This window comes from Crotalus tigris, unplaced genomic scaffold (assembly GCF_016545835.1).
Source record: "Crotalus tigris isolate CLP2741 ecotype Arizona unplaced genomic scaffold, ASM1654583v1 scf7180000018115.866842, whole genome shotgun sequence".
In the NCBI taxonomy this organism is placed as follows: domain Eukaryota; kingdom Metazoa; phylum Chordata; class Lepidosauria; order Squamata; family Viperidae; genus Crotalus; species Crotalus tigris.
This window is the reverse complement of record NW_024096832.1, coordinates 176,807-193,639: the sequence shown is the minus strand read 5'-3', so window position 1 is coordinate 193,639 and position 16,833 is coordinate 176,807. Positions and strand designations below refer to the sequence as shown.

Genomic DNA, 16,833 nt, shown 5'->3' with positions numbered 1-16,833 from the left:
CCAAGGTAAGCTGGTGCCTACAATAATTATATCTGAGTGCTCCTCTGCATGCATTGTACAGTTATTTTTAGAAGCCCTATACCGGTACTTAGAATTCTTTACGATAAATGGGAAAATTTAGAATTATTTAACATATATATCAAAAACTACCAAAGGATAAAGGAACCAACATCTGAAAACCTGGAACATTTTAATAACCTTAAAGCAGGTAATTGCTATCAAGACATACCTTTAGAGATGTGGTTAAATACTTACACAAACTGAAAATGATTTTTATAGCAAAGATACAAATGTAATGATTGCCTACCCAATAAAAGCAGTTCCATTATATTTTCCTACGGGTTCCCCAATCAGGAAATGGGTAGATTTTGAAGATATCCCAACAACTCCAGAAGCTCCTTGATCTGCCAGTATAGTAATAGTTGCTATACCTGTAAACATAAAAGAGGTTGCCAATAAAAGCTGAATGATGCAAGAGATTTTTTAAAATCATAACACAAAGCAATAATGATAACTATTACATAATTACATAATTTTCATTTTTTTCTCAACATATTACCATGAAGTTCTTAAAAGTAAATTAGCAAAGTTCTATTATTAACTGTCAGTATTTAATGATACCCAATCTGATGGTTTCCAATTGTGTCGGATTACACTCCCAATATACCTACCCAGCATAGTCATTGTTAGATACATTCTATATTTTTATTTGAAAGACCAATGCAACATATGTTAATTATCAGGGCTATATATTTGTTTATTTTTTTTAATTTTTATTTTGCTTTTTTGGTAGTACACACATCATTATTTTGTATCCTTCAACAAAAGCCTTGTGAATTTGAACTATAAGGTAGTAACTGTTCCAAAATAAGCTAATGAACTTCCATAACTGAAAGTGGATTTAAAACTAAATCTCCTCATTCTAATTGAAGATGTTAGCTATTATACTAGAAGCCAGATAAAAATAGCTAAAACTAATCTATATGACTAGTTTATTTCCAAAGCCTAAGACAAGTGGAAACTCCTCCTGTCAAAGAAGTAGTTATGCCAATCATACTGTCCCTTAAAAGCTAGTAAGGTAATTCATTTTCACGGAATCAGAGAATTATAGTGCTGGAAGGGACTTGGAGGTCTTCTAGTTCAACCTCCTACTCAAGGCAGGAGTACTTATACCATCCTAGACAAATATTTGTCCAATCTTTTCTTGAAAATTTCCAGTGATGGAGCACTAACAATTCCAGGAGACAAACTGTTCCACTGATTAATTCTTTTCACTGTCAGGAGAAAGTTGGATTTCCAGGTTGGATTTCCCTCTGATGAGCTTCCACCTATCGCTTCTTGTCCTGTTCTCAGATGCTATGGACAATAAATTATCCCCCTCTTCTCTGTGACAGCCTTTCAAGTATTGGAAGACAGCTATCATGTCATTCCTAGGACTGCACTGGCTTTTTTGAAAAGGTGCAGCACACTGCTGACTCATACTTAAGCAGTCATATTTAAGCAGTGGTTCACCAGGACACCTAGATTCCTCTCACTGACACTACTGTTAAGCCAGATATTGCCTAGTCTGTACCTATGCATTTGGTTTTTCCTAAGTGGAGGACCTTTTCTCACCACTGAACTGCATATTGCTGTATAGGGCCCTGATGCAGTACCATCTATCCCACATTGTTCTATCTTACCAAGAAATAGGCTGTGGTCTACTTTATCAAATATCTTACTGAAGTTTAAGAATACTTAAGTATCCACTACTTTAATTTAAATAATATAATACAATGCAATAAACTAATTTAAGTCAATTAAAACCTTGTGGGTGGGAGTGTGATGTAAGAATTTAAACCATTATTTCTCTTCAAATAGAACTTGTATCTGAGACATAAAAATCATGCAAATTCTTTCATTGTCGCTTTGTTAATTCTTCCACAATAAATCTAATCAAAAGCTTGTTCTTTCTGTTTGGAGTCCAATTTGTCAACAAAAGTCTGACAGAAATTACAAGATTAATACAACATAATGTGATTTTCTCTTGGACACTGAAATACCAGAATCAAAGCCAATATTCAGAACAACGTTCAGCATTTATAGTTGACAAACAATCTTAACCTCAACATATGTTTTCAAAAGCCTGAAATACCACATGTAACTAGTTAGTAAAAAAAATCCACCTCTATTTAAGAAATAGACACTTTTCAAAAATGCTACAATTCTGATATAGCACAAAGTAATCTTTTAACATAGGAGAACTTATGAATAAAGTCAACAAGCCACAACCCCTGTATTTTCTGTATTTCAATCTAATCATGGCATCCCATAGTTTTCTAAACACTGCAGATAAGGGAAAAAATAAAGGTAATTAGACCTGTCTGACATTGCTGCAATTACAGCTTTGGATGCTGTTTAAAATGAATGTGTTTACCATTTACAGGTGATATTTCTGTGTTATCAGTAGATACCAGATGAATTGAATAATGTTCATCACCTTCCAAAACATCATCTTGGATTGCATGCAAAATTATGGTTTTCTGAGATTCCATCTGCATAAAATTGGAAATAATGATTATATATCTTAGAGCTATAATTTGGTATACTGAAAAGGGAAAATTTAACATTAAATGAAATTAAAATCATCAGATGAAATTAGTTTCAAAAGAGAAAAATACTAAATTAAATTAATATCTTTTAGGAGATACACATAGAATTTTAACCCTGTTAAGAAATATATCCAGTGGATAATGTTGTTAAACAAGAGAATGTCACTAAAACATAGGAAAAAAATTGAGAACTTTTCTCTAACAATTCTAGCCATATCAAATTCATAATTGCATATTTGCATTAATCTTTCTATTTTCTACATGTGGCTAACAGTGCAAATATGTCAGATTAACATCAAAGATTTTTTTATTTGTATAAATCTGATAGATTATTTAACCAGAGAAAAATATGCAGTTTTTAAAAAATTCTTTGTCAAATGTACTTATTTATTTATTGAGTTTATTAAATATATTCGCCACCTATTTTGCCATGGGGCTATTCTAAGCGGCTTACAACAATAAAAAGAAACAAAATGAAAAGAAGTAAAAACAAAACAGAAGCAAAATAATAGAACAATAAAACACACAATGAAAAATAAAGCAATGAAAATATATGAATATGATAATATGACATATATACATAAGCTTGAATTAAAATAAAATAATAAAACAAAATAATAACACAAAATTTAAAAGGTGAGGTGGAAAAAGGAGCTGTACCTCAGAAAAGAAAAGAGTACCACTGAGAGGAGTGAGATCATATCTAGCTGCCTCCTCAAGTTTCCAAAGAATTTGGACTTCTCCTTGGCCTCCTGAACTTCGACTTACAGTGAGAAAGACATTTGCTGTGGGGTCGTGTATTGACTGAGGTTCTTTTACTGTTACCTAAACAAGAAATGCATTGGTACTATGAAGACTAATACTCAATAACAAGCAAAATGTTGAGTGTTGAGCTTCCTTTATGTCCCACACATTGCACTTTTGATCCATTGCTAGAACTAGCAGTGTACTCCAAAGTTAGTACCTGGTGCCAGAAACTGCCAACAAGCAGGAGAAATGCACAAATGCAGCCTCTCTCAATAAAATATAAAGAGGATCTTTGCATAAAGGACTTTCTCTGTTTGCTCACATTCTCCTTTCAAAAACTGTTTAATGTGGCAAATGATTTGATTCAAACAAGCAGCCGTTCAAAGAAGCCCATTAATAGCAATATTTATTGCACAGTGCCCAGAGCTGCACCATGGAGTGGTATAAAAATAATTGTAATACATAAATAATGAAATAAAGGAGACTTTGTGACCAATTTTTGTTTGGTTTTTCAAATAAAGCCTACAATTATAAAGAAATTAAATTTTTTCTTGTTCTATGTCCTTAAGAATTATAAATTAGAAGTATAATAAACATTGAATCTGTTCAGTATGTAACAATGATGCTTTCATGTGAACATAAGTATCTTTCTTTTGTTCTAATTAGTAAACAAAGACTAATCTGAGGATGATTCAAACTATATTTATGTTAGAATTCTATCTACAAATTGCACTTTATTGTCAAAATCCTTTTTCACAATAAATTAATTGACAAAACTGTTATATATGAAAGGCTATAGTAATAATTCTGCTTCCAGGAGCAGCTGCATTATTTCTTCTCTTGTCTCATTTAGCACCTTCATTTGCAACCACACATCTATCTGTTAGGTAAATACAACCACTTGATAAAACAGCTATTGCATAAAACATTCAGTTCTAGTTGTGGTATCACTTCTGTTAATCAAAGTTGCCAGTTTTGAAAACAACTCATGGGGAATAGCTACTAAAACTCCTAAAAATATGCCTGACCTCAATTTTACTTTTACACCCGATTATTGACACTCAGGGGTCCTTAAAATAGCTTACACTTCTTTTGGTATTCCAATCATCAACAGAGCCTGCCAGGAAAAAAAAATCTTTTCCTGGACCATTTTTCCTAGATTTTTCTGAGTGGCTACTATTGTACTAATTGGAAGAGCTCCCCTTATTTAAAACTGAATACAAACACTAAAGAAGGATGGATTATCTACAATGGTGCTTAGAAGTTTGTGAACTATTTGGAATTTTCAATATTTTTGTATACACATGACCTAAAACATGATCTGTTTTCCACACAAGCCCTAAAACTAATTAAAGAGAAACCAATTAACAAATGAGTCAAACAAATTATACTTATTTATTTATTGAGGAAAATGATCCAGAGCTACATCCTCCTTGGGATAGGGGAATAGGACAGAAGTCATGTAAAGTATCTATAGTCTGTTCTAAGAGCTTAAAGGAAGTTGCTATTTATACCACTGTGAAAGCCTCTATATATCCCTTCTGGAAAATATTGTGCACCTAAAATAATTGCTCTATATATAGTCATGTGAAGGAGAGGCTTTGAAATCCACAGAATAACATTAGGCTCTCTACTTCTGGTACAATTAAAAATATCTAAGGTAATATTTATTTTGGGATTTATGAATTAGTTTTAAATAGACATTTAAGATTTGTTTTAGAATTGATTTATTAATTTTGAAAATGCATACTCTTGTTTTCAGTTACCTTTATATGGATTCTCTCTCTCCCTTCCCTTGTGAAAGGATGTCCTGTCTTGGAAGCATCTTAGCTAATTTCAGCTGCTTATTATTTACACTATTACCGCTTTTGGTCTAGCTCAGGGGTAGGCAACCTCGGCTCTTTTATGACTCATGGACTTCAACTCCCAGAATTCCCGAGTCAGCTATGCTGACTCGGGAATTCTGGGAGTTGAAGTCCATGAGTCATAAAAGAGCCGAGGTTGCCTACCCCTGGTCTAGCTGGACTGGGACATCTAGCTGACATATCTATCCATTGAAGTTGGGATATGCAAGTGATCAAAGGATGTCTGCCAATAAATATACGATCTTACTTTCACTTACATACTTTTCTTCAAAGCTGAAAACTCCAGCAGGAGAATCATTTGGTGCAATAGTAACTATCACCTGCACATCATCACCTAATCTTGCATCACCTGTCACTCTAAGTAAGGTAACAGTGAACATTTCCAAAAATTCAACCTCATCATCATCTATGATAGTGATCTCTATCACTCCCGTAACCTAGGAAAGAAATTAAAAATAAAAACGAATATGAAATAAGTATCACAAGCATGCTCAAGCTCAAGAAATCTAATTGTGAAGCAAAATAGAAATGCTAATGAAATTTGGTTAATAAATAAATAAATAGATAAAAGGAACCTCAAAGAAGGCAATTCTGACATAATACATACCATACATATAAACAGTTAGAAACATAACACAAAACCCTTTTACATAATAGTTCCCACTGTCCTTTAAAGACAAGCAACAAGGTTTGATGTGCTACAAGTTGTGTCAGTACCAGGTTTTGAAGCAAAGTCCATTAACAGAAGAAGTAGGAAAATCCCTAAATGTAGCAGGATTCACTGGCACATTTAGAAACAGAATATCTATTTATTAATATTTGGTAGCTTTTGCAATACCTTTAATATCAACATGAGTCAGATTTCAATGAGGTTCTTATTTTTGAAGCAGTTGATGATATTCATGGTGTTAGATATTTATGAATGAATATGAGTAGCTGTCCAATCGCAAACAGCCATCAAAAAAGGAACCTATTTGCCATCCTGTATTAGAACCACAAACATTGTTGGCTAAAAGCTCTTCAGACCTCACTAAGTCAATGAAGCTTATTTTTGAATATTTATGCATAGACATGAGCTTTAAAAGTACTTAGAAGGTAAAAAAGAGAAAAAAAACATTACGTGATTATTAGCCAGCAATTATTTTAAAAGGAGCATACTGTAGTCATAAGAACAAAATGATAAAAAATGTGGGGAGGGGATATTTTATCAATATGTTACATACTTGTCCATCAGCAAATATAAGATTTCCAAATGATGGTAAAAAGTCTTTCAGACTAGCAGAGGCAGGTGTGGCTTCCCAATCTAGTTTTATTGATCCAAATGTTCCTGCTTTCCGAATGATGGACAGCTTCAGAATATTGTCTGGTGGTGGTACTTCATAAGCAGCCACTGTCCTGTTCATATCCTTGAAAGAAAACAATGGTAAATTAGTATTTTATTTAAAATATTATAGTGCCTGTATTTTAGAAGGAGGAGGGGGGAAAGGGAAAGAGTGAGAGATAATAAATAATATATTATATATAATAGGCTATCTCTAGAAGTTAGAAATTGCCCTTTCAGAGATTATTAGGCCGAAGTGGGAGTAACAAAAGTACAAACACATTTATCACATACATACATAGACCCATTTTCTCCCTCTGGATTTTCTCATGGAATAGTTGAGAGTTTTCTCCCTTAACAAAAGCTTTTAGCTAATTAATTATTATTACTTATTTTATGAGTTAATTATTAGTGGCCTATTTTATGAGAAATATTACAGCTTTTCTATTTCTTCATTTAAATGTATGAAGAGTGTCTTTGATAGTGGTTGTTCTTTATCTTGGCATATTATCAGGAATCCTTTTAGCCTATGAATACTGTGAAGTGGGTGAGAATCTGTCAACATTGTATTAAGCTTCTTAAAGCAACAAACGCAAGAGAAGTTTTTTGCTATCTGGGACAAATGGATAAAATTTATACAATTTAGATTGGGTATACAAAAATATTTATAGCTTTTTCATAAGTTTTATTTTTATATATATTATAGATATCTTTTTTATATATATAAATATAAAGAGCCTATATTCTGCTCTGCTGAAGGGGTGTGGGGTGGTTTTTTTTATATGTATTGTTTAATTTTTTTTTCTTTTGTATATGTTGTTTTTTGTTCTGTATTGTTCTTGTTTTTTTTTTGTAAAATTTATAAAACTTTTAATAAAAAAAAAAAAAAAAAAAAAAAACATTGTATTAAGCCACCTATTCTTTAGATACCTGCCCATCCTGTCTATTGTGGGGAACAGATGAAGAGGTAGGTGAAATATTATTGATATTCTATTTCTACTGCCTGTAAATTTTAAGGGTCTGGATGGGAGAGAACATCTTGAAGTTGAATCTAAGAAAGATGTAACTGTGGTTTGTACATTAAGATTCTCTATCAACACCAGTGCTACTTCTGTACCTCACAAGCACGGCGAAGGAACAAGATTCATAATTGGGGATCCGTCTACACTCATAGCCCCTGCTTGAAGGTAGAACAGCAAGTAGAAATGTCTTCACCAGCTTCAAGTAATGCTCCGCTTGACTTCCGGTTCCGGTTCGCAGCATCCCTAGTCGTACAAAGAGACTTGTCTCCTTGTCGGCTAGCTTTCCCTCTGCCGGTAGACCCTTATGCGGGTCGAAAGTTGCCCCGGAGAGTGTGACTTCTGTCGAGGAGGCTTTGCTCGACTGCAGAGGTGTGGCAGCTCCTCCAGCTGTCTGAGCTATCTCTGAGGGCTGACGGAAAAGATCGGCCAGTAAAATGGCTGATCACCCTGCCGCTTCAAACCGCAAGTCAAAGAACATCTAAGCTGTAAGAACCCCCGTGGTGAATCCGGGTGAGACTTTTCCTTGCTACTCTCTTTACTCTATCTTGTTTTTTGTGCCTGAAAGAGCCTTGTTGGAATTATTTCCCTGGCTTGAAAAAGCAGCTTCTGCATGTTTGGGAAGAAAGGTGTTGTATAAAAATAGAACAAAATTCTAAAGACTATATTTTATTTCCATATTTTTGGGGGGTACAGAAATTTTTTTTCTCTTTCTAAGAACTGTACTATCATCTTATGCTGGAAGATTATTTCTTTTTTCACATTATACTTTAAAAGACAGAAAAAAGGAAATGGTATCTGGAAAAGATCTTTTTTTAACCTACTGAGGACATCTTGTGGCCAAAAACTTAATATTGTAACTTCTGCTTACTCTTTGAAGGTGGAATAGACCTGACCTTCAAATTATTTTTGAAGAGAAAAGATAAGCTGTGCAGCTGTTGGAATTGTGGGGGTGGACACTGCCTAACTTTTATTAAATATAGCCTCTACAAAAAAGAAAAAAGAGACTCTTGTTAATTATTATCAAAATGGAGAAACCTCAGTTACAATTAAACAGTAAACTTATATTGGAAAAGATTTATGAGGCTACTGCAAAAATATGTGCTACAATGAAAGAGTTTACTACAGAATTAAGATCCAGAAATCTCACTTCAAATATTCAAATTGATGTCCAGACTACATCTGACTATTCTATAAATCAAAACATACTAGAAGAGGACTCAACAGAGATAAAAGAGGAACTTATTCTTCTTATAAACTTTCCATCTGTAACTTTGAGGAACAGAAGAAGCAGAGACTAAGATTTGAAACTTCAAAGCAATGATGCTTTAAGGATGAGAGAAATAGATGCCTAATCCAGAGGATGGGACTCCTAACCTTTCAAAGGCCACTGCAAGCAACAAAATTAGATCCACTGACTGAAAGGGAAGCTTGGTTATGGAAACCTGGCACAGAAAAAAAGCCAAAATCAGACTGAAAAGAGAAATGTAAAATTGTGTAATGGATTAAAAGGCAATGTTGGATTTATGGACTGTTTTAAAGATTAAGATTTAGAGTCAGAAGTAAGAAAAAAGAAAAAATATATAGGAAGGTGATTATTAGAATAGATATTTTAATCTTAAGAATGTACCTTTTGGAATAATAGGTTTATTTTGATGAAAATTATTATGTATTGGAATTGAAAAAATGTTGGCTTTTTAGATTTGGATGGTTTCAATAATTAACTGAGTGTTTTAAATTAGTAAGATGACCTTTCCGTATGATAACATAGATGTGATAAGGCATGATAATCAACTGGATGAAATTTGAATTTTGTTTAATGATCTGAAATGATTTAAGATTTAACATTATTTTGTTATCTTGAAGAGATTGATCGATTGTGGGATTATATATGTATATGGTAGTTTAATATTTTATTTTAATTAGGATATCTATTGTGTAGTGGAAGAAGAAATAAATGAGATTGGTGATAAAATGAGGGATGTGAGATATTAAGAATTAGAATATATCTGGAAGGGATACCTGAATTGGTAACTTGTTGATTTAAAGTTAAATTTGATTATGGTAATTGTAAACTGACAAAATTTTAAAACAGGTTTAGCAGTAATAGAAATTTAAATTAGAAATGGAATATTTTAAATGTATTATGCTATTTGAGGGAAATAGAAAGGGGACAGTGAATGTATTGAGTTGAGTTGTTTATATATGTTTTCACTTTTGAATGTTTAATTACCCAAACACCATGGTGTGTCCTGAGTACTTTTTCTTAAAAATTAAAAAAAAACAATAAAATGTGTTTTTTTTTTTTTTTAAAAAAAAGTAAAGCTCCACTTGTGCCCTTACCTGGTAGGCTAAAGCTCAACCCTTATTACCTCTGTAACAGGCTACTACAACATACAAAGGACAAATTTCCTCACAGTTAGAACAATTAATCAGTGGAACAACCTGCCTCCAGAAGTTGTGAATGCTCAAACACTGGAAGTTTTTAAGAAGAGACTGGACAACCATTTGTCTGAAATGGTATAGGGTTTCCTGCCTGATCAGGGGATTGGACTAGAAGATCTCCAAGGTCCCTCCCAACTCAATTATTGTTATTGTTATTCGTTGGACAGCCCATAAAGACTACTTAGAAATTACAAATAATTCAGAATGCATATTCACTGGCTTTCAATGCTGGAAACTAATATGGAATTTACAGGCCTAAACTGAGTGACAACTGATTTTTTAGGTATAAATTAACATGCTGGTTTTGACCAATAAAGCTCTTTATGGTTTGGCATCTGACTACCTGAAGAAATACCTATTCTAAATAGAATCTAGTGCTCAACTTCCCAGATCTTGTGGGAATAATATTTAATTATTTTGTCAAATTACATAGCATATTTTATATATGTAAGCTGCTGAAAGTCACCAGATTGTAATGAAATTGATTGAATGAATAAGATTCAATACCTTTAGTGGTAAGGATCAATAGATGCTTAGCAAGTCTTTGCCAACTAATCCTGTCATATTCAGGTTAAGATAAATAAGAAAAAATATAATTATGGACCACTTGGCTTCATTATATCATAGAAAAACCCAATAGCAATAGGAATATTAAACATGAGTAAAAGATTTATAATCTCATGTTATTAACCGATGTATTATTATCTACATACCTTGAAATGGTCAGCTTAGAACAAGAACAGTATCTACTGCTTTTGATACTGAGATGTTTCAGTTTGTTCTCACCTTGCTAATATTGAACTGAAATATTCCTCTGGGGTTATCATTCTCTTCAATTAAAATCTCAGCTATTTCTAAACCATATTTCTTCATGCTCTGTTGCCCTCTAGTAAGAGAAGAGTCCAATAATTGCACACTACTGATATTGATTAAAAACCCCTCTTGTAATTCTGGAATATTATCCTGTAAGATAAAAAATGTTTTAAATTATTTTGCAAATTCAGATTTTGGATAGACTAGTAAGATAAATCATTTCAAGTTATGATTGCTTCAATGGAAAGTAAAAATATGAAGGACCAAGCATAATATAAGGAAATATAAAGAATAATATAATAATATAATAATATAAAGAAAATTAATTATATAAAAACAAATGATTGTTAAAAATTATATTTTCTTTGCTGAAAATATAATTTCATTGTGTCAAAAACTGTTCTTCTCTATATATCTGATTACCTAATCAATTTAAGTAAAAGTTAAAGATAAATTAAATTCATTAATTTAAGGTTAAAATTAAAGATAAAGGGTCAGATTGTCTGAAGGACAGCTTTTCCTGGGCTATATATACTTGTCCCATCAAACCTGCAATTGCACCATAATAGGAATACATGATTTTGGCTCTGTCACTTTGTAAAACTAAATCCAAATGTTCTGTTTGAGTTTAATTAAGATGTTGTCTGGCCCAAGAGATAATATGGCTTGTAGAGAAATGCCATGGTATGCTAGATTGGAAACAACTTGCCTTCACAAAAATGAGGAAAATCTATCCAGGTAAGATGCATCAGAGATTATACACAATTGTAGCATTAGAAAATAAACATGGAATGTTTTAATAGAAACTAGAGTCATTGGAACTTGGGCAATATGTGAATTTATTTTTCTTCTGTTCAATTGTATTGAAAGGTTTTTCAGAAGTGATTTGCCAATGCCTTCTTCCTAGGGCTGAGCAATGATTGGCCCAAGGTCACTGAGGTAGCTTCACACCCCAAAGTTCATAGTCTCTTTTTTTCTAGCCCGATGTCTTAATCACTACATCAGACTGGTGTTCATAAATTTAATACGTTATTATTATTAGTAGTAGTATATCATAAATATGGTAGAATACTCCATACCATTCACTCAGAGAACATATAGATAAAATCTAGTTGTTGAGATTACAAAGTTTTCTATTTATTAACTGATTTGTTAATCAATCAATCATAAAGTACATAGATATATCTGGACTTGTTCTCACACACAAATAATATTCAAACATTAATCAACTTGGGAATTTTTGACTAGCATAAATATCATTTAAAGTGTGAAATATAGTGTAAAGTTGAAAGATAGTGAAAAAATAGGCTTTTAAATATAGGGAATATAATTAGTTCAGATTTAGATGTATTAGGGAATGATAACATTAAATTATTGAGTACTACCCTACTTTTATGCAGAAATATTAATCAGAAAAATATTTTCACTTTTCATATGTCATTCACATATCAGTTTGCTACAAACTATTTATATACTTTCAAATACTCACTGGTAAAATGGTTACATTAACTGAAACTAATGTTATATTCTCTGTCATAATAATGGTCTTGTTTTCCAATCTATAATCTTCATTTTCAATGGCTTGATTAACAAGAGGGAGTGAAAAGATAGGGTGGGATATTACATGTATATTAATATCATCAACAAATGGTTGTTCTCTGAAAATATGTAAAGTAATAGTAGTTGATCTCCCTAGGAAAAAATAATATTAAAGTTAATGAATATATATACTAATTGAAAGAGTTTGTTTTTTCCAACCAAAACTAATATGATTATAGCCAATAAACTTCCTAATAGTAATAACTCATATTACTTCCATAAATTGCATTTTCCCTGAGATGGAGAAAAATATTGTGTAATGATAAAAATTATGGCATTAAAAAATTGTAAGCACATTTTTCCAAACATAGTTTTTTCAAACATTTCTAACAGTTTAAAAAAAAAATCAGTGAAATGTCTCACTTAAATACAAAAATATATTTCTTGCTAATCATATATTACATTCTACATATTATATTTTTTTTAAAAAAAGATCTGGAAATATATATTTGAATTTCTCTAGGATTTTCTTAGAATTGACTCACCTTCAGGCTCTGCTACTTTGTTAAAGAGAGAATCTGTGTGCCATCCCACTACATTGAGGGGAGTGTCATTGGGAAGAATAGTAAGCATAGCTTTTGCTCGACTTCTATCAATTATGGCTCCTCTCTGGGGGTCTTGAATGCCCACAGTGCTAATATGAGTGAGAGTTATAATCAGTGTCTCTGAAGCTTCAGGAATAACATCTGCAAGGACTGTTAATGTTACTGTTGACAAAGCCTGACCCTCTGAAAATGCCACCTAAAGAATTTAACAAGAAAATATACAACTTTATATTTTTCACATAACTGCTGGCTTAAAACAACAGTTTAAGACGAAATCCAATGAAAGTTAGCAATTTTTGTACCAGTTAAAGGAAACATTTGTTCAAATTGTTAATCAAATTGCCATATCAATATTGCTTAAATGGTATGATTACCCTTTTCTAGTTAGATAATTATCTTTACTTATTCAACTACATGCAACGTAATATTGAAATATAAATAAATTGTAAATAATATTGTAAGCCCCCAGAATTACCCTGGGGCAAGATGGGTGACCAATACATTTTATAAACAAATAAATAAACAAATAATGCATATCTAAGATACTTTTGTACTACTGGAAAATATACAAATCATAACCAATAATTCAATTGGTAATGCCTGTTTTCTTTTCAATGTTTATTCTGTTTACCTATGGTACAAAATAAAATCTTGCAGGGAGGCTGGACTGTAACCAGTGGTGGGATTCAGCCAGTTCACATCACTTCGGCAGAACCAGAAGCTAATTTTTTGTTACCCAGGCCCAGAATGGACTTCCGGAAGCGGCATCCACACAGAGAACTGGTTGTTCACATATTTGAATCCCACCACTAACTGTAACTCCTATTGTAGTCCAATATATTTTGAAGAGAGCAAGTTGAAATATCAGGTATATCTTATCCAATTTTAGGAAGAGGAGATTTTAATATCTGCAGTTTATTCCTGTATTTCCTATTAAGACTATTGCAAATTCCATGGCTTAAATATACAACTTTTGCCTTGTTTACCATATAGAAACTTAATATTGTTGAAGAGAAGGGTATGCTAATATGACTTTGGACTTTTCTTGTGTCTAACAAAGTTTATTTTGCTTTTTGTATTAGAATTCTAAGTTGCATAAACTTAGAATAAAAAACACACCTTTTCCTGCAATAATCCTTTGCAATGGCAACTCTCTATAATCTTGAGTACTTATAAGTGGACCTTTATGACACTTTAGATTTTTTTTCTAAAGTAAACACAACCTTTTTAACCTAACAGCAATACTGAAACTTTCAGTTTAGAAAAGAAATCTGGGTATTTCCTAAAAAGTCATCTCTTGCCATTTTATACCCAATCTCATATTGTTCAAAAGGTGTGTTCCTACTCATGAGTGAATTTTCATTGAGTGTACAAATAAAAAAGTCCTATTGTATAATTTGTATTATCTGGTGGCACTCAATTTTGGATTTATTAAATTTGATCCACTTCAGCACATTTTCTATACAATCAATACATGATGCTTATAAAGAAATAAGTGCAATTATATGCAATAGAGTTTCCTGCAGGTACTCATAAACAGCATTGTTTCATGTAGCAATATTTATGTAGCAATACGTCACACTGAAGTGTTTTTGTATCAGTATGCATAAATTTATATTTTATTTATTCCATCAAATATGGTATTGATACTGGATTTCTAAAAAATAGTGTAGGAAAGACTGAAGTGACATCACACAGAAAGCCTTTTCTTCAACTAGAGGAAATTTAAAATTTACATACAACCTCATTTAGTGACCATTCAAAATTACAACTAACCCCCAAAAGCTACTCAAGATCTATCCTTGAATTTACAACTGGTGCACCCTCTTTGTGGTCACATGATTGCATTTTGGGTGCTTGATAACTGGCTTGCATTTACAATCAGTTTAGATGTTTTTTTTTGCCATTTTTCTGACAAAAGACACCCATTCAGGAGAATGGGTTCATTTAGCAACCATATAGTTAGCTTAACAGCCTTATTGCATTGATTTAAGAATATTAAACAACATTACTATTATGATTATGATAAAAAATTACTAGTTCATTTTACATTTTAATTTTCCTAATTTCATTTTTTCTTTTTGTTTAAGAACATTAGATAATTAGATAAAAAGTTATCTAAGGACCATGAAAAATGCCACATGAAAGGCAAGAAAGAAATGTTTCTTTCCATAAGTCAAAATGATTTTGAATTTTTAGATCAAGAAATTAGACAATTTGAGGGAAGAAAACTTTTAAATTAATATTAGCCAATTGGATTCTTATTAGATCAGTAATACATTAGCAATTAAACAACTTGTATTTTTATAGCTAATATTTTGGCAAAATACATACCACTCCTGAAGTTGGAAATATGTCATGAATACTCCCGCTAGCTTCCCAGTGTACTATAACTTGTCCAAATGTACTTATTAAGCGCTCAATGTTCAAGGTGATCAAGGTATCCTGTTCCATTTCTTCTACTTGTTTAAATAAAGAATTCTAAAAATATACCAATAATGAAAAATAATACATAGTTTAACATGCATATATCTTGTTTTTCTTCTTTTTAAACACTAACAAAAAAGGAATAGACATATATTCAAAAATGTACAAAATAGCTAAAATCATAATTTAAACTGAAAAGGTGTGACACTCAGATTTTACTTTAGCAGAAGTAGTAAAGCTTTACTTTAGGCATAGCAATATCTCTTTACTCCCCAGACATTTAACCCATACTCAGAAATCCACTTACAAAGATGTGATGTGGCTTTATTCCACAATAGATAGCACTTTTTTTTCCTTTATCCATATGCATACAGATCTACCTACTGCAAAATTGTGAAATCAATTCCAGCTGCCTATCTCTATTAAAATTTTCCCAGCCTTAATAAAATTTCTTATCAATATTTATTTAAAAGTTCTATCTGGCCTGAGAAATGTTGGTTCCCATTTTGACAACCTTCTACAGCAGAGAAAATTAGTATGACTGAAATGGGGCTAGTGAAGAAACTGAGTTCCCTATATTTAATTTCTCAATAGAAATAAACCACTTAATAAATAAGTTAGACCAGTTTTTATAAAGATTTTCACACCCATCATGACACCATTATGTGGTAGCAAATAGATTACTGGACTTGGATTTAAGACCATGGATTCAGGTATTCTTGAACCAGTGATCTCTCAGACTAACTTAACCATGCAGTATTATTATATATTGTCATCAGTGTAAACTACTAAATTGCCTTTGGGAAGCTTGGATATAAATCTGATTAGTAAAATAATACATTTTCTTAATTTTATAAGCCATCACAATAGAATTCATAATAAAACCAATATTACATGAGGGAATTGCAGGTTCCCATGCATTTTTAATTATTTTATTTTTATTTATTGTTACTTTTATAAATCATCCATCTGGTTATCCAAAGATGATACATTGTAATATGGTGTGATATGTTACTAAGACAACTATTTATGATTCCAGTGTTGTGTTTTACAATATTATAAATATGAATACATTCCATATATGCTAACAGAAGCCTATTATTAAACATACTTAATTTAATATTTCAATTTTACCTGGGCAAATGCAACAACTCCATGAGCATCATCATTAGAAGGTATCACTATGGTCACATAACCATTAGGACCTATTTCTGCACCACCTTTTGAATTTTTCAGCCATACTCTAAAAGATTCTTCTTCCTCTGGGACTGTGTCATCAAAAATATTGATTGCTATCACAATTTCTTCATCTCCTGGTTCAAATATCAGTTCACCTGAACTAGCATAAAAACACAGATGTACAGCATATTTATAATTAAACAATTGTTCTTCTGAGACAAAGTAAAATCAGTTTTGATATAGAAAAAATATATTTTTAGGTACTTTAAAGAAAATTTCTAT

General features: G+C 31.8%; 1 protein-coding gene across 11 annotated transcripts in view; it reads right to left on the bottom strand.

The window, feature by feature from the left end:
- The window catches only part of ADGRV1 (adhesion G protein-coupled receptor V1), a 255,607-nt gene that overhangs the window by 150,930 nt on the left and 87,844 nt on the right, over positions 1–16,833 (bottom strand). For 10 of the 11 annotated variants that reach the window (XM_039348036.1, XM_039348038.1, XM_039348043.1 and 7 more), the window contains 10 exons: positions 16,507–16,711; positions 15,280–15,426; positions 12,886–13,141; positions 12,291–12,493; positions 10,775–10,951; positions 6,427–6,609; positions 5,461–5,640; positions 3,252–3,416; positions 2,417–2,534; positions 308–431 (listed from right to left, as the gene is read on the bottom strand). In XM_039348036.1, coding sequence (XP_039203970.1) covers positions 308–431; positions 2,417–2,534; positions 3,252–3,416; positions 5,461–5,640; positions 6,427–6,609; positions 10,775–10,951; positions 12,291–12,493; positions 12,886–13,141; positions 15,280–15,426; positions 16,507–16,711 — 1,758 coding nt within the window. The remainder of the gene's footprint in view (positions 1–307; positions 432–2,416; positions 2,535–3,251; positions 3,417–5,460; positions 5,641–6,426; positions 6,610–10,774; positions 10,952–12,290; positions 12,494–12,885; positions 13,142–15,279; positions 15,427–16,506; positions 16,712–16,833) is intronic. The other variant, XM_039348042.1, reaches the window with a different exon arrangement.